Source organism: Scheffersomyces xylosifermentans (genome assembly GCF_036884685.1).
Source record: "Scheffersomyces xylosifermentans strain CBS 12540 chromosome Unknown RJT20scaffold_7, whole genome shotgun sequence".
NCBI lineage: Eukaryota > Fungi > Ascomycota > Pichiomycetes > Serinales > Debaryomycetaceae > Scheffersomyces > Scheffersomyces xylosifermentans.
In genome coordinates, this window is record NW_027042945.1 from 1,302,859 (window position 1) to 1,321,133 (window position 18,275).

General features: G+C 40.7%; 7 protein-coding genes across 7 annotated transcripts; 4 read left to right on the plus strand and 3 right to left on the minus strand. All coding sequences in view use genetic code 12, as the record gives it.

The window, feature by feature from the left end:
- Positions 1-128: 128 nt before the first annotated feature.
- On the plus strand, positions 129-1,081 carry RJT20DRAFT_130792 (dynein light chain). Its single transcript, XM_064917841.1, has 2 exons — positions 129-269; positions 421-1,081. Exons 1-2 carry the CDS (start codon positions 245-247, stop codon positions 669-671), a joined length of 276 nt encoding a protein of 91 aa, XP_064772698.1. The 5' UTR covers positions 129-244; the 3' UTR covers positions 672-1,081.
- Positions 1,082-1,804, minus strand: APT1 (adenine phosphoribosyltransferase). Its single transcript, XM_064917842.1, has one exon. It carries the CDS (start codon positions 1,792-1,794, stop codon positions 1,231-1,233), a length of 564 nt encoding a protein of 187 aa, XP_064772699.1. The 5' UTR covers positions 1,795-1,804; the 3' UTR covers positions 1,082-1,230.
- Positions 1,805-2,939: 1,135 nt separating this feature from the next.
- RJT20DRAFT_472 (uncharacterized protein) lies at positions 2,940-4,643 on the plus strand (the record flags this gene model as incomplete). Its single annotated transcript, XM_064920278.1, has 1 exon — positions 2,940-4,643. One exon carries the CDS (start codon positions 2,940-2,942, stop codon positions 4,641-4,643), a length of 1,704 nt encoding a protein of 567 aa, XP_064772700.1.
- A 2,547-nt stretch (positions 4,644-7,190) lies between these two features.
- Positions 7,191-9,174, plus strand: CLB2 (B-type cyclin). Its single transcript, XM_064920911.1, has one exon. The coding sequence runs from the start codon at positions 7,573-7,575 to the stop codon at positions 9,082-9,084; it is 1,512 nt and encodes a 503-aa protein (XP_064772701.1). The 5' UTR covers positions 7,191-7,572; the 3' UTR covers positions 9,085-9,174.
- A 418-nt stretch (positions 9,175-9,592) lies between these two features.
- Positions 9,593-12,319, plus strand: ESC4 (Esc4p). Its single transcript, XM_064917843.1, has one exon. The coding sequence runs from the start codon at positions 9,660-9,662 to the stop codon at positions 12,234-12,236; it is 2,577 nt and encodes an 858-aa protein (XP_064772702.1). The 5' UTR covers positions 9,593-9,659; the 3' UTR covers positions 12,237-12,319.
- An 81-nt stretch (positions 12,320-12,400) lies between these two features.
- RJT20DRAFT_59849 (epsin) lies at positions 12,401-14,448 on the minus strand. The gene has a single exon (XM_064920912.1). It carries the CDS (start codon positions 14,091-14,093, stop codon positions 12,564-12,566), a length of 1,530 nt encoding a protein of 509 aa, XP_064772703.1. The 5' UTR covers positions 14,094-14,448; the 3' UTR covers positions 12,401-12,563.
- Positions 14,449-15,852: 1,404 nt separating this feature from the next.
- On the minus strand, positions 15,853-18,169 carry PLB4.5 (Plb4.5p). Its single transcript, XM_064920913.1, has one exon. It carries the CDS (start codon positions 17,997-17,999, stop codon positions 15,951-15,953), a length of 2,049 nt encoding a protein of 682 aa, XP_064772704.1. The 5' UTR covers positions 18,000-18,169; the 3' UTR covers positions 15,853-15,950.
- Positions 18,170-18,275: the final 106 nt, after the last annotated feature.

Here is an 18,275-nt window from a genome sequence, read left to right on the forward strand (position 1 = left end):
CCACCATCTTACAATGCTTGCCCTTCCGAGGCTTTCATATCTTCTCACTTATCCCCGACCCGAGATTTCCTATTTCGTCGAAGGGTTCCGCTAAGCGCGCTTCACTACCATGGTAGCGCCATGAAATACTAATACCGAAGAAAGAAGAATAAGGACAACTTTAAAAAAACATAGAAGATGTCAAGGAGACACAGTTAATATTGATCTTAGTATAAGAGACATTGAAGATATCGTATATTTCACCATGTCAGAGCAAACAGAAGTGACTCGTATGTTGGGATTTTTTTGATAGAATACTCTGGTGGAAAATGGCGTGCTATTAGAGATGATTCTTGCTCCTTGAAATATATTTACTAACAATTGCGATTGGCTGTGGTCTGTTCTCAAATGGACAGAAACACGGCGAAATCGTTACTTTAGCCGTCCTAAAGGCATCGGACTTACCAGAAGAGATCCAAACCAAAGTGTTTGAGCTTGCACAACAATCATTATCGTACAAGATCGAAAAGGATATCGCCACGTTCCTCAAGAAGGAATTAGACCAACTATATGGTCCAACTTGGCATGTTATTGTGGGCAGAAGCTTCGGCAGTTACGTTACGCATGAACAGGGTTTCTTCATTTACTTTTACCTCGGAGATTTGGCATTTTTGGCATTCAAGAGCGGATAGTTGGTGTGCAATGTGAATAATGCTTGTATTGACGAGCGAAGATCATCATCCTCAATATGCTTATTGTCAACTTGAAGATGCAAGTAGTTTGTAATGAATTGAATAGTATGTCAATTCAATGTGGAACATACAAATCAAAGAGAAAAGGTAAAATCTCGTTAATTGATGCAATTTTATCATCGGTATTATAGCATATAAAATGACTTCAAGTCTTATTTCAATTGATTCGACACGATGGGTCGATTGTTATATTTAATCATTATTGTGAGGTCATATAATCCGTTTGCGGTATCTTGTCATTCCTGACTGTATGATCATCGATAGGCTTGATTAAAGTCAATTATCTTGATTTCCATCCATAGTTTGATCAAACCCTTTATCCTCCTTCGTCGTTTCTACAATCAGCAGCAAATATAAATATTAATCTATTGAACCTAGGTACATAATTCATTCTAGAAGTAAACACTACTATACAGCCCATATCATTACTGATTATATCATTCGCGAGACAGTATGTCGACTATTAATACGTTCGGTAACCGTTATATTAGTAAACCATTTACAGGCTAAACTTTTGGTCTTGTCCACCGAACAAGGTGAAAACTGGCTTGCCCAACTTGTCTCTTCCCTTCAAGAAGTCCAATTCCATGACGAACAAGTACTGGACGATTTCGGCACCACTTGCAGTGACCAATTCGCCGGCAGCAGAAGCACTTCCACCAGTAGCCAAGATGTCATCGACAATCAAGACCTTAGCACCGGCTGGAAGAACATCCTTTTGGATTTGGAACTTGTCAGAACCATATTCCTTTTGGAATTCGGCGGTGTAAGTTGGACCAGGTAACTTACCTGGCTTTCTAACTGGCACGAAACCGGCGTTCAAGGCCAAGGCCAAGGTTGGACCAAACAAGAAACCTCTACTTTCCAAACCGACAACATAGTCGATTTTCTTGTCACCAATGTACAATTTGAAGGCCTCGACCAACTTCTTGAACAAATCAGGCTTGGTGAAGATTGGCAAGAAGTCCTCGAAGAGGATACCTTCCGATGGAAAGTTAGGGAACTGTTTCAAGTTTGCCTTTAATTCGGTGGCAATGGCGGTGATTTCGGCTTGGGCAGACATCGTAACAAGGCAGAATCAATAACTCTCCAGACAAGTATATTCTAATCAATTCTCCGGCTAAAAAAATTTGTCCATGTGGGTTCCGTTAGAAGATAGTGAGAGAACGGTACAGAAGTGAAATTTTGGAACCACAGCGATGTGTCGTAACGACGAAGAGAAAAAGGTTATGATTACGTAACAAAGAGACAAGGATCTGGGATAAGATCATATGAGAGATCATATGAGATTGTGATGGGGGCTTATTTTCATGAAATGATGGATTACTGGGGAGTATTTAGCATTGGGAGACTGTATAACATCAGAGGTGTAAGTGATATGATCGTTACCTGTTAGAAGTATATGTATTTTTGTATGCTTCTACTTCTTCATGTTGTCCCTTCTAAAACTATGAAGATTGATTATCTACAGGATTCCACAGTCTACAAAATGAAGCGCGTTAACTACGGCACTTGTGCAGGTACAAAAAAATCCATCAACGCGATGTAAATCTCTACATCCAGAAAATAAGAAAATAACCATCCTGGCGAAAAGCCAGATGACGTCTTGATGATATCGCCGTATGGTGAATCAGTGATGAGGTTATTTTTTCTCTGTTAGGAATCTTTTCAAGGTTTTTCAAGGTTTTTCAACGTTGGTCAAGTACTTTTTGTATAGAAAAATAGAGAATCTAGAGAAACCACAGAAACCACAGAAACCACATAGACCATATAATTCAGGGGAGAAGAATATTGGAACGATAAAAAAAAAAGACAAAAAAAAACTCAAATCATTATATGTTTTGTTACGAACGAAAAACAATTATAAGTGAACTCGCTCCACCACCTAATATTTCACTTGTTTCAACATAACACTAACTCTAGCTAAGCATAGTTACTCAGTCTACAAATGAACAAACTACTACACAACTATGCTCACTGTGCGTGAAATAGTTAGGAATGCACTTACTACTAAGACATCACACACAGGACTATATCATCTCCACTATAAATCAAATGGTACACCACACAGGAACGGTTTTCGCGTTGTTTACAAAAACGATTAATGCGATCGATTTGTGCTGTAAATAATGATGGTATATGACGAATAGAGTGTGTTAAAAGACCATTGAAGTATAGTAAGACACCGTCGCGGTTTCAGGTATCACGATGGGCTACACAGATGAGTCAACAAGAGGAATCTTGAATAATTACGGCTCAAAATACACCAAATACTCTGGCGGTAATAATGCTCATAGCAGTGTATCAACACACGACGAAGAAGACGATAACCTCAGCATCTTCTCTATCTCAAATGAACACGAAACAAGCACAAATATCCACGAACTCTCGGATTTATACGACTTACTCGATAATGACTCAATCGAGTTGAAACGGTCAAATATCGCCTTTGGAAGCTCTCCTGTGAAGTACACCAGTTCTCCATTGAGATTGTCTCCAACCAAGAAATTGAAGAATGATTATCAGGACCACCTCTTCAAAATGAGAAGCGGAAATAGTAATCAAAACAGTCCTATAAAGAGGAAGAATGTCTCTAGAGAAAACCACCACCCGTCGCCCTTTTATGATATTAGCATGGACTCGACCCATGAAGCTAGTTTTGACAGCTTCGATCGAAGAATAGATCAATTATTTAAAGAAAGCGATGAAAACAAGCGATCTTCTATTCGAAAAGAATTGTTAGATGATAATGATGATAAATCAGAGCTTATAATAAGGGAAACTCACAAACTAGTAAATAATATACCGTCAGGCATCGCTAGTGAGACTGAAAGTGCAAGATACTCTACGATATTGAGGGCCTCTATTGACAAGTTAACCCTGAACTTGAAAAGATTAAAGGACGAGAACAGGAACTTCCAGAGACTGAATGATGATTTTCGAGCAAGAAATATATTGCTTGATAATGAAGTATCTGATTTGAATTCACGTAACCTGCGTCTTGCTCAAGAAAATATGGAACTCAAACAGGAGGTTGACCAGTTGAGGAGACAGTTGAAGCAACAAACTCCTCAACACAATTCCCAACTCAAGAGAGAGAATGATCTCTTGAGAGAGAAACTAATTAAATATAAAAATTTGTACGTTGCAACTCAGCAACCAGCACAGAGTATAAAACAAGGAGTCGTAGAGGGCAGCAAGGAACAACATCAAAATGCCAATGATGAAGAATTAGAAGTGCTAAAGAATAGCCTTTCAAAGGCATTGGGAGACATGAAGGAAAAGGAGAATATAGAGCCCATTAATGTGCGTCCCAGAATTTCAAACCACAATTATAAAACCTTGCCGTTGTTTGAGGAATTAATAGACAGAATCAAAAAAGATACCGCTGCAAAGAACCAAAATGCGGGCATTTTGAATCCAAGTTTAGCTGATTCATCGGGTGCAGAGGATAGCTGTTCTAGCGCATATAGAAATGATCCGGAACGCCACGATAATTTGCTCCACAAGGTTTTGGATTCTCTCGAATCCAACAAGGAGTTGTATTCAGCAATTCTTTCCATCGCGGAACAAAGCCATCTTGCGAATTCCACCCCAATTACACGAGACAAAGTTAAGCGTCCAAACATGGGCGCTAATGCGGAAAGCGAACCAGTTCTGCAACCTTCTACTAAAGATGCTGTCTCAAGTATAAATCACGAGATCGTATTCAAATGTTACGCATGTTGCAAAGAGGATAATGAAAACATAGACTCTGAAAAGCACCAAAACAACGGCATAAGCGCAAGTCGCGGAATCGATACTTCATGCAAACGGTGCACAAAAGTCAGTCGCGAGTCAAGTGTTGACTGGCCGCCAAAGGAGAAGAACGACACAATTAATTTAATGGGAGAATACAAATGGTGTATATAGAATATATAGTTTACATAACACACGGAATCTATGTTTACGATTACAGTAGGTAAAATGGCCTCACAGGCAAGCCATCTTTGATAAACAATGGGATGTCATGAAAAATTAAATTATTATATCACAGTTCTAGTTCCATTCTATGCGCAAACACAATAGAGTTTGAGTCAAGAGAATATTCGGTGGAGATGCGGAAGGGATTGTTTAAAATTGTCCAACATCCATTTGGGTGGTATCTACGGCTGTTTTACTCAAGCTCTTACGAACATCCGAAGTACGGAAGAATAGCAACTCCGATCGGCGCATCGTTTCAGTGGACGAAAACCAGTTATCATTACGGCAACGCTAGGCTAACAACTGTCATGTAACATGATCGGCTGAATAAACAGAGATTTTCAGCTCAGATCTCGCTAATACCACATTCAACATTACTAAATCTAGGTTGTTGTCGTGTTTCGGGTGCAGCTTTAATGCAGATCACATATACATGGCCAAAGGTTAAATTGTATTTTATCACGTCAGTATTTTATCCCCTCTACATATTCGATAATACAGAGTTCCATCAAGAAAAATACTCGCTCAAGTGACTTGAACTGCCGATCCAACGACTTTTGTTAGATCGAAGAGTGGAGTAGATCGTCGTTGCAAATAATCAATCTATTTAGAATGAAATTCTTGGAGTTAATAACACTAAAGATTCATAGCCTCCGTATTTTATTCCTGAGGGGGATGACCTTAATTCTAATTATACTTTAAGGTTTTCCGGCAAGTGAAATTAGTGGATGATCTCATGAATTTTGGACAGATCTCCAGAGGCATATTTCCAGTTTCCATAATTAGCCAAGTATAGGTTCATGCAGAGGTGCACCTTTCGGAACTTGGTGCATGACATTCCAATTGACCCGATTCGTATCGTGAGGTGTAATCACTTGTCATTGCGAGATAGCAAGCATACCTGGAGGGGCTATCATACTTCCGTACTGTCATTGTTCTGTACAAATTCTTCTGTGCCACGCGTGGTTGATATGATAACAAATGGAGACTTTTTGGTACATTACACCCTGGAGCGATTCTTTCTTCCGTGTCTGCTCCTGGAACATTTGTGGATAAGCTCTATCCCTGCAACCTGTAATTTTTCAGCCACTGGGCCCATTGTAGATTTCTTCTGACCCATTGGCACCAGCGGCGAATTCTCCACTGGAACAACCCCGGTCCCTATCACTTCTCTCGATTAGGCTGTTTTCCGTTCCAGCAGATCCTAAGACCTCTCGCAACGCACCAGTTCACCACTACTGTTGTCTGACCCTGTGCTTTGCTCCCTAACCTGGCCTCCAGCCCCGATTCTCGTTTCATCTCGTTCTAAAAAGGTGCAAATTTCCTATTGACATCCCGTCCCAATTAGGCAATTTCGTACTGCAACACCACTCGCGGTTTTGTGATACTACGCGATTTCCCAATCCATGCAAATTGAACACAATAACAAGAATCGCACCCAATTGTTCCGGTCTCATTAGCAGCCGCTGGGTGAGGACAATGGGCAGGGATACCAAGCGTACAGCACAGCTTGCAGAGATTGCAGGGATATTGCAGCTCATTTCACTTTTCCGGCGCCGTGCCAGTACCCAAGAAACTCCAAGACACCCCTAGATACCGCCAGAACCAACATATTGCACATTACTACAGCCTGCTTATGCAGTTCTCATCTCGTGGTGTGTGGAAAAGTCCCCTCGGCGGGTGCTCGCTATTTTTTTTTCTCGCCAGCTCTCGCTGGAACCCTCTCTCGCTCTCACGTCCCAGAACTACTGTCGTCGCTATCTTCCCGTACCACCAGAGATGTTTTGTGGTTCTGTTTCCTTCCTTCCCCCACCTATCCACCAACCTTACGGCAAATGAAAATTTTTCTCCCTCTCTCTCTCTCTGTCTGTCTGTCTGTCTGTCTCTCTCTCTCTCTCTACCACACAATACACTTACTATTGTAAGTCTCCCTCCATTCATACCTACAAAATACATTTGTACGTACATACAAACATAAATACATACATACAGTGGTAATCTTCCCAGTCTCTTGCGGTTCTCTGCTCGTTTCCTCTGGCCCCTGCTGCTACCTCCGCTCCCTACTTCTTCTTCTTCTTCTTCTTCTTCTTCTGTGCCAAATATTATTATTTTCATTCTCCATTGTGATTGTTTCAAAATTTTCCCGATTGAGCACTAATATTGGCGTATTGACTATTCCTGTCCCAGCAGTCAACTGAAACTGTCATTGGTGACGAATCCGGTAAATCAATAATAGTCGCACTCACCGTTTGTTAGGGCACTGCAAGTAAGTTTCTGGCACGAGCGAAGAATCTATCTTCATTTAACTAGTGTTCTCTGCTGGGTTCTTTTGTGGTTGGGTTAATTGGACACAGACAGAAAGTCAGAAAACCAACCAGTATCACCGTCATAAACGTCGTTGTGTAGTTCTTTGCAGCGTTCCAGTCCGTTCCCTCCATAGTCGTAACCACAGAAACTCCTTCTTTCTCGTCCTCGTCGTCCTCGTCCTCGTCGTCCTACCGTTACTAGCGCCAGGTCAGTCTCGTAGCCGTTCACAAAAGAAAAGTCTCGTTAGCATCGGGTTTTCGTCTGTGGCAGTAAAAAGAGCAGTAAAAAGAACCACTTCATCAACGACCAAAGGAAATCGGGTATCATTTGCTGGATACGAACATTCATTAGTTCACCTATAGCAATAGAGCCATTGACAGTATAGTCTGCAATTTTTTTTTCATTACTACTCAGTCAAGTCAGACTATATAGTTACAACCATCTAATACTTCTTTTCCCTCAACCAACAACGATTTCAACAAAGGACACTATCATATCCTTTCCAATCCAATCCAATCCGCTACTACCATTCACAGCAATCTCCATCATTTCCATTAATTCACAATCCAACATGCCCCAAACAGTCAATAACGAAAACGAATACAGAATCACACGATCGAAAGGTGCACACCAGCAGATTGAAAACCCACTCAACACCAACTCACAAGACCCGTTCTATGTCAATCAGAACCTGTCCTCTTCCGATGCACCATTGGTATCGGTAGACACCCGCCAGTACCTTGGTGACATCTCAAACCAAACAGGCGCCGGCTTGGCTTCCAAACAGGCTAAGGCAGTTTCCACAACTAATACCAATACCAATGCTGCCAGAAGACGGCCATTGGGAGGAGACAACGCTCCCTTGCAACAGCAAAAGCTCGCCAGAACGTCACAAAACTCCAATACTGGTTCCACCCAATCCATCGCATTCAAAACATCCACTACCACCATCACCACCACAACAACAGCGTCTGCAAGCCGAAATGTTACCGACTCCGCATCTGTGCCAATAGCACCTTCATCTTCGTCATCATCAACATCTTCTACAGTGGCTAATGAACTCATTGTACCATCAAGAATGCCACAAAAAAGACAGGCTACAGAATCTTCTACTAACTTGGTGGAAAAGCTCCACTTGACCAGCACATCATCTTCAAATAATTCTAACACAGTATCGTATAAGAAATCAAGATTAATTGACTACGAATGGCAAGACTTGGACGAAGAAGACGTTGACGATCCTTTAATGGCCTCAGAATACGTCAATGATATAATGCACTACTTCTATGAATTAGAGTCGCGTATGTTACCTGACTCTGAATATCTCTTCAAACAAACCCACTTGAAACCAAAGATGAGATCCATACTTGTAGATTGGCTAGTGGAAATGCATCTTAAGTTCAGATTATTGCCAGAGAGTTTGTTCTTAGCAATCAACTTAATGGACCGTTTCATGTCATTAGAAGTTGTTCAAATCGACAAATTACAGCTTCTTGCTACAGGTTCTTTATTCATAGCAGCCAAGTATGAAGAAGTGTTTTCACCATCTGTGAAGAACTATGCTTACTTTACCGATGGCTCATACTCCGAAGGAGAGATTCTCCAAGCAGAAAAATTCATATTAACAGTCTTGAACTTCGACCTCAACTACCCTAACCCAATGAATTTCTTGAGACGAATTTCCAAAGCAGATGACTACGATGTTCAGTCCAGAACATTGGGTAAGTACTTACTTGAAATAACCGCTATAGACTACAAATTCATCGGATACAAGCCCTCGTTGTGTTGTGCATCTGCCATGTATTTGGCTCGATTGATATTGGGAAAGACACCAGTGTGGAATGGAAACTTAATACACTATTCCGGTGGCTATAGAGTGAACGACATGAAGGTGTGCGTAGAGTTAATTTTCCAATACTTAATCTCCCCGGTAGAACACGATGAGTTCTTCAAGAAGTATGCCACCAGAAAGTTCATGAAGGCTAGTATTTTGTGTAGGAGTTGGGCAAAGAGATTCCGTACGGAAGGTAAAGACCTATTTGATGAGAAAATGTCCACACATAGACTCACGCTAGACAGCTAGATATGGCACACCAGATCCCATGAGATCTGATTTTTCATTGCATTTTTCATAAGATTAACCCATACCATTTACTTCCACGATATCCCGAATAATACGATTGCTTTACAGCAGAGCATTCCTTCATACCTCGCGGGTCAGTCAGTCCTATCTTACATACCTTGCATTATTTCATGTTTTAATCTCAGTTAACCATTGCATAGAGCTTGATGAACCTTGTGTAACTACGCTCATGTTCGTATATACGAATTTCTTTGTATAATTCAAAAAAGTAGACCTTTTCAGATCTATTTGTAGAAAGGTACTTACTTGTGGATATATGATATGTATTGAAACGTAATATTAAGCACATTCTCCACCAAAGATCTGATCTCAAAAACATCAAGAGCATTCACCTACTAACTGCTTCTTGCTATATAATTCGAATATGGTAGCGCCGCGAATACGCGTTGTTTTTTTATTTACCAATTTGAAAATTGATTTAGTGACGTTTAACTGCTACTTCACGATAGTCTTCTTTGGATGTATACTACCATTGTTGTAAGGTTATTCATTAGACTTGGTATTTAGGACTAAGAATGTTTTACGGTTCGAAATTTTTATTAATAAAGTCTTCATCGACTCCTGATCTCGAAGCTGACACGGAGATAGAAACGATCCTGAAGCTCATAGAAGAGCAATATGGAAAGATAGTGGCCGTGAAAGAAGCCCATGATAATAAGAAAAATTACTTGGATGTAGGCGAAAGAGCTGATCATGATGATACTCCACTGGTGACGCACATTATAACAAGATCAATTCAGTTTATAGAGTACAACGCTGCTCGTAAATCAATGATACCTGTAACTACTCCAGACTGGATCATCGACTCGGTCCAAGCCGGAAAGTGTTTGAATTTCAAGTCATATAACCCTGATCCCAAGTATTTCTTGAAGGACTGCTTTGTCTGTGTAGCCGACAATCTTCCTGTTGGTGATAAAGAGGTTATTTACGCGGGAGTGAAGGCGTTTGGAGGGAATTACTTGGATGTGCTAACAAAGTATTCTACGCATCTTATAGCGGTAGATCTCTCAAACGAGAAGAGTATAATTGCATCAAGTGCTATTAGTGGTGCGGGACTGCAAGATGATGCAATAGATATAAAAATCGTTTTGCCTCATTGGATAGACCATTCTATAACCCTAGGAAGGAAAGTGGATGAAAAACCATATTTGTTGCCCGATCCTGCTCTTTTAAAACTGGGAAATAGCTCAATAACATCTCAAATGAATAGTTCTTTGATGGAAAGTGGAGACTTGGAAAAAATTAGCCAATCTAAATCAGAATTTCTCAAAAATAAGACCTTTTATATCTCTTCAGACTATAATTTGTCTGAGAGATTATCTAATACGTTGGACCTATTGATAGAGAAGAACGGAGGAAAGGTAACGAAGTCATTCAGTAGTGAAAATGTCGATGTTTACATTGGAAAATATAGAAATGGGGTTGCATACGTAGAAAGCAGCAAATCGAACAGAATTATAATAGGAAACTTGCATTGGCTTTACTCCATTATTGTTTCCAACGAGTGGGTTTTGCCAGTGAATTCCAACTTATTGCACTATCCATCGCCGCATATACCCCTTGATGGTTTTAAGGATTTACGGATATCAGTAACGAACTACAGTGGTGATGCGCGTGCTTACCTTTCCCGGTTAATAACGTTGCTTGGAGGTACCTTCACAAAATCATTAACAAAGGAAAACCATTACTTAATAGCTGCCAAGGGAGAAGGCAAGAAATATCTCGTCGCCAAGGACAAATGGCTTGATGAAAATGGGGAACCTAAGATCAAGATCGTCAATCATTTATGGTTAGAAGAATGCTTTTCAAAGTGGAAATTCCTTGACGATGACCAGCAGAAGTATAAATACTTAGGTAATCAACAAATTCTGATGGAGTCATTAATTGGATCAACTAAACTCGATGAGAATGTGTTGAAGATTTGGACCGGAAAAGATGGCGAAGAAGAAGAACTCAAGACTGCCAAAAAGACAAATCTGGATAATGTAGATGACAGTATGAGCGAGGATGAGTCGACACAGTCTGCTGCGTCATCTAATGCAAATAAGCCAAAAGTAGTAGAACCGCCGGTGTCCTTAACTTCCAGGTATGGCGGTAGATCGGCTGCGAAAAAGGCAGCCCTAAAATTGCAGGATAACATGTCCGATTTAAATCAATACCAAGAAATTGCAAAAAGTTCAAGGAAAATGAAAAGCTATATGGAAGAACTCGAGCGAACTGCTACTCCAACAAAGAGAAAGCCTACAAATGATGACGATACTTCCGACAAATTTGTTACTCCCTTGAAGAAGAAAGCAAAAGCCGAGAAAACTCCAGTTCAGGAAGTCAAACAGGAAGTCAAAATAGTGAAGGAGAGCGCTCCAAGATTTGAGGTAATCGCTATCATGACTGGCTGCGAACTGGAAATAACTTTAAATAGAACTGATTTGTCGAAGCTTGCTAATGTAGGGATCAAAGTGATATCTGATTTCTCGCACAAGCATGCCATTAATACCCTTATTGCACCCAAAATACTCAGAACAGAGAAGTTTTTGCGAAGCTTAAGTCAAGTCAATAAAATTGTCCACCCCAATTACATTGCCGAAGTTCTTGAAAAGATTGCCGTGAATGAGACATGGGAGAAAGCTGATTTATTTAAGGCGATTAGCATTGATGATTACACTCTTGATAAGTCGCTTAGTGTAAAGGAAATTAATACAGAGTTGGGATATTCTAAGTCGTCAAAGATTAATGGTCTAACTAATTTGACTCTTAGTGATAAACACGGCAAATTATTCGAAGGTTTGAAGCTTAACCTTTCTTCTTGCTTAAACGGTGGTGTGGAGGTCATTGCGAAAATCTTGATGGATCACGGCATGACTGAATTTCAGACCATCAAAAATAACTTGTCTGGTAATAATTTGAAGAAAGCGTTAATCGAATCTAGTGAAGATGGTAAGCATATTCTTATTGCCCATAAAACAAAGGACGCTAAGTTGATTACTGCCTTCAAGAAATTGAACCTTGAGAATGCAGAAGTCGTTGAGTGGGATTGGTGTGTCAAGTCCATCTTCAAAATGCAATTGGAGTCCTATGACGACTACAAGTTATGATTCCTCTTGACGGTTACCAAGAGGCTAAATGAACATCCATCTGTTATTCCTATGTATATACATTTATTCAATAGCTATGTTGTTTTGCTTCTTTGTATATTGTAGCCAACAATGAGATGAATCTAAATATAACTATGTTGTAAAAGAACAGTGAAGAAATAAAAGGCCTTAGGGTCAAAATAAAGTACGACATTTCAGCATAAACGTATCTTACATGTTAAAACATAAGCTATAAAAATCGAGTATAAAAAGGAAAAGCAAACATAAATGAATCGAAAGAACTATCACAGGACTTTGCGTTTTGGCTGAGAAGAAGTACTGCCATTCTCAAATATCTATTAAACTTGGACCATCATTTCCATATCTCTGCTGCTGTGGTTGCTGTTGTTGTGCATTACCAAATCCGTAGCCAGTATAAGCTGGATTGATTTGTTGTGGCTGTTGTTGGTACTGCTGTTGCTGTGGTTGTGCTTGTTGTTGATAACCGATACCAGTGTTTAAGAATGGGTTTCCAGTTGCATTAGAACTTAATCTATTTTGTTGGTCAATGTTCTGCTTGTAACCAGTACCAGAAGAGTTGATGAAATTCTGAGTCTTAGTATGTTGATGTGGAATTCTAGAAGCTCCAACGTTACCAAAAGTGTCAATACCAGTGCCTTGAGCCAATAAGTCGTTTAATTCAGAATGAGTTTCGTCATTAAATTTCGAACTGGACGTCGTTTGGCGCTTTATCTGTGGTATTTGCTGAGGTTGCTGTTGCTGAACTGGTTGAGTAAAGAATTGTGGTTGTTGCTGTTGTTGTAATTCATTCAACGACTGGGTTTGAGGCTTTGGTTGAGTCTCAGAGCTCAAGGCAAATGGATTATTTGATCCAGTCTTCAATGGTTGTAACTGTTCTTGAGGTTGTTGCTGTTGTTGTGGTTGGCCGTAGTTGAATCCTGTAAATTGGTTAGGTTGTTGATACTGTGGTTGTTGGTAGTACGTCTGTTGGGGATACAAACCAGTCATACTTGATTGTATTGGATTTCCAAACATATCAAACTGCTGCTGTTGTTGTACTTGCTGTTGATAGTAGTCAACTGGTTGCTGCTGGTAATAACCAGTAGTCATATAATACTGAGGTTGTTGCTGGCTATCATCCAAGTCCAACAAATTGTTATTCTGCTGAGATTCGACCTTTCTCATTTCCTCTTCCTCCATTGACAACTTGAGAGCAGCTTGTAAGTCGGGATCGTCATTATCCTCTGCCAAACGCCTGTTCTCTTCGTCAGCAGTTAATCTCGATAACTCTAATGCTTTTTGTAATTCTGCATCGTATGGGTCGTCGTTTCTAGGTCTTGGGCTGTTGAGTGTGTTTCTTCTTGATCTTCTGTTTCTTCTTTCACCACCACCCTGGTTGCCGTTCTGAGAACGGGTTGCAGCCTCTCTTTCCTGTCTCAATCTCTCATCATCTTTCAAGAGAGATACAAATTCCTTGGCTTTCACTCTGATGATGGCTCCTTGGTCGTTATTATTTTCATCTAAATGTATAAATTCACGCAAAGTCTTGATAATGTAGAGATTGTCCTTAGACCAAAGCACGCACTTCTCAGAACCGTATCTGACTAAATAGTCCAACACAGTTAAAGACTTGGCCACATGACGCCAGTTCTTACCCTTATCGTTAAGACGGCGATCTAACATGTCCATGATTTCCAAGAAATCGGTCTGAGATTGGTATGTATACGATGCTATTTCCTCCATGTCGTAGGTGGTTGGTCCTGTAGGGTCATTGGAAGTGGCCTTTCTCACAAGCACCTGGGCTGACGAGTATCCGTTGGCGACGTTCTTGATGGAACGAACAAATGATTTCGACATTTCTGTATTGTTGTTATGTCTAAAGAGTCTCTTTTAGCACAGCAGTCAAATGACAAGATATTTGGGCTATCAATTGCGATTTGATGAGTAAATTTCAAAACTATCAAGCTTTCTGCTGAATGTGTAGTTCCTAGCTAGAGAGCTCAATTGCGATGCTGGTATCCGATTTGAACGAATCTAACGGATACTATTAGCTGATTCTATACCAGATGGCGTATGGAATTCGGAAATCGATGCAAAAATGCAATTTTTGTCCAGCTTTCTGTGTATGTCTACTGCTGGAGAATGGCTAGCAATTGATTATTCTAATGCTGGTGGAAAGGGAACACTGCCTTTTTACAACAGACGCCAGCTAGTAGTTTTTGTCTAAGGGAGCACTTGAGCACAAAAAAACTGGCTCACTGTGCGGATACGTATCGTTGGTGATGGATCTGTCTGCTACACTACGCTTTGCTTACCGCTGGTGTATATCTACTGATGGTATCACCAGAGAAGACACACTGGTTCTTCTCTAAATGACCCTTGTGTGCCCTCTCACAAATGAGAAAACGAGCGGACGAAAAACTGGAGGGCACGGTGCAGGTAAGGGGAGAGCCAGTGTATTGTATGGTTGTATGGGGTAGGTAGAGGCAGTGAGTGAGGGAGAGAAAATGACAGAATATTAGAGAATATGACAGAATATGAGACAATGGGGTGGGTAAACAGCTTTGCTATATATTCAAAGAAGATATAGGATATGTTTTGGAAATTGAAATTAAATGTAATCTAGAGGGTATTTGGAGCGTAATGGGGTACTTTGGGAGAAATTCCCATAAAAATTCACCGATATTTACATCACCCTCTGTTCCCCTATATTCCGTCGAGATGGCCATCATTAGTGAGATTACTGAGATTAGTGAGATTATTGTTACAGTGCATCTCAGTAAGCATCTCAGTAAGCATCCCATGAGGTCTGTAGTCACTCCAGTACAGAAGTGGAGGTACAATTTGTTCCATTAGTGAGCGCTTGGCTGATATAAGCTGCCATCTCGAGATTCCCTCGATCTATGGCGGGATGTCTGCCTGTCTGTAATATATGAGATGATGAGCCGCAGGGGCTGAATTTTGCAGTTAGACTGACCCCCCGCCCCGTCTATGGCTATGATGGAGAAGGCGGATGGTGTTAGACTGAGGATGAACCGGAAAAACCATGGCCTCAGCAGAGGTTGCTTTTTGCAGTTAGTAGTTCATGATGCATTTCCGCTGCTGTGCTGGGACATGGCCCGACAAACCCACTTGGTGGTCGTATCGACGGTCCATGACCACAACAGGCGAAGCCGGTAATACTGTAACACCGTAGAAAGACCGTAGAAAGGTAGTGGGTTTGAGGGAGAAAAATGAAAGCTCTAGAATGAAATCCCAGGAAATGCCCTTAATCACAGTAATACCCATAATCCCGCAACTTGTGCGCCGGCGCCTCCAGTGGACTCGTTAACAGTTACACTCTGATATTACCATGGCTAGTTGATTCTTAGCCAACTATGGCGCATAAAACCGTCATTTCTCTTGTGTAACACTTCTCCCAAAGTATGACATGCCCAGAATAACTGATGCAATTTTATTCTGCCGTCAATGTAGATTCATGCAATTCATTCAAATTTAATGCAACCTCTCAAAAAGCCTTTTCCACTTAAATCCTTGCGAGTCCATTTGCAGCTAAATCGAATTGATGCAAAATTGTCCCAAAAAAATAGTATTCTTAGTCTATTAACCTACAAGTAAAACTTTTTGAGTTATTGAATTAAAACTGTTTAATAATATACATAGGTATCTAGGAAAATGTCTAGATGTGGTACTTTTGGTTATGGTATTTTGTAGTTAAATGGTTGTCAAGACTGCAACGACTCCTACAAGAAGAGTCATTCCTAAGCTGCTCTTAGAGATTAGCGATGACGAACCACTGGTTATTTTGATCTCCAAAACGGATTCAGAACGCTTGAAGATACTACTTAAGAAACTTCCTGAGCTAGCAGGTGGTGGTGGTGGTCCGTAGAATACTTCACTTCCATTAGTAAGACCTGAGTCAGTAAAGTTCAAGTCTTGATAGTAGGGTCCGCTTGAGGTGGAGAGGCTTCCATCCCAACAGTAGTTCTTAAAACATTGCTTACATTGATCAGATTGCTCAATACCCCTTCTTTCCTCTTCTCTTCTTATTACGGCACATGCCACGCAAGTCTTCCACTCCTCGTCAATAGTTCCATTAAGTCTTGTTGTTACATCAAATCCATTTTTAATCATGGACTTCTTATCTTCATCAGTATATGTCAATTGGAAAGTGGATGTGTTGGAATAGAACTCGTATGGTCTGTTGGCAATGTAGATAACCAATGGAGGTGTGACACCATCCTTGACTAAGTCTGTTAAGTTCTTGGAATCACATCCGAAGAAGGTGGGTCTAGCTGTCAAGTTATGAGTAAGGAAGGTTACTTCATCAGGAATGTATGGACAGACGGTGGAACTACCTTGCTTTGAGAATTGACGTTCGTAGGTTGAAACCAATGCTGAACCATTTGGCCAGCTAGTGACTCCATCATTTCCATTGTCGAAGGCGACCACTACATCCAAAGCTCTCTCCTTGGTCATCAATGTAGATAATGGAATAATCTCACCTGCAATACCACCATCGAACAAGTAGAGTGTGTCGTTGTCAGCAATATTGGAGGAGTTTGCAAATTCAGACTTGTAAAAGGGATTTGGACTATACTCTGCAATGTCTTCGTAGGTGTTTGACATCTTTGTCAAGAAGGACTTGAGGAATGGCTTAACATACCATGGTAAGGAGGAGCAATCGGGACAGACTAAAGTATTGAGGAACTGGTTAAACAATGATGACGAAGTGCCAATAACAAAGCCAGCATTATCAAATCCTTCAATACAAGTATCACTATCTGGAACACCATTAGTCACCTTACTTCCGATATACTTCAAGTCGGTGAATGAATTTAATGAAGGGTCAAAGGAACCTATTTCAAAAGGGTTGATTTCTACAACCGTGGAGTTCAAGTTGTACACGAGGGTACCTGGTCTACGACCTAACGCAACTACCATTGGGAAAGGCATTTCATGGTTGCTGAAGGAAGACATGTTTCTGATATCACTCCAAGTAGCAGCAGACATGAAGTTATCGTCTCCCTTTGGAAATAATTGATGTGCTAATCCTCTTGCCCATGGGTCTGTGATAGAAGTGTTGAATCCAGCAGCTTCCTTCTCTTGTATGTCATACTGGATTCCATTCTTATCGTTATTCCAGAAGTTTAAGTGTGTTAATGCGCCATTGAGATTATCGAGGATGACTGGGAGTATAATTGTCCATAAACCTGTTTGGTTTACCAACTGCCTCGAAGATGTCAAGTTCCATAGGTCGTCTGGGTTTTCGAACACCACCTCCTGGACACTCTTGAAGTCTTGCATGGCTAAGGATCCAAGTAACCATGCACCTCCTGACAAAGCACTGATATAGTTGGCACTTTGAAGCAAACCACCAAGTCCTCCTACATTGTTATCACCAAAGTCGGTTCTGTTGTCTAAAGCTAGGAGTTGACCAGCACCACTTAACATGGCTCTGTATCCTCCTCCAGAGAATGCCAATCCCAAGTTAACCTTCAGGGAAGAGTTACCATTGACAAATCTTGCAGCATTAAAACCTGTCAAATTAGCACTGTCCAAGAAGGATATCAAGGCTTGGTTTGACTTTTCTTGACGTTCCTTGATCCAATCGGCTTCTTCCTGGGAAATCGAGTTACCTTCCCTTATGAAGGATTCTTTCAGAGGGCATTGCACGGCTCCTGGGGCATATCCACCACTTGGCGAAGATGCCAATGCAAACGACACCACCCAAAAGAGAATAGCAGAAGAGAATACTTTCATTATGAAGTATGTCTAGGTAGTCTATTTGCTAGAGAGCTCGAATTAATATACATGAAATCCTTCTAAAGGGAATGGATTGCTTATATATATTTTTGAACACCTAGTTTTTGCGGAGAATTGAGGGGCCCAACAATACAAATTTTTTTTAGTGCAACAATACCGGCTCTTAGTCACCTTCAGAAACCATCAGCAACTTATGCATAGTCTAAGTATGATGTTTTACTGGAGGTTCTGCGAGTAGAGATTGCTTCTCGTGCCTTTTGGATGTTCTTTCCT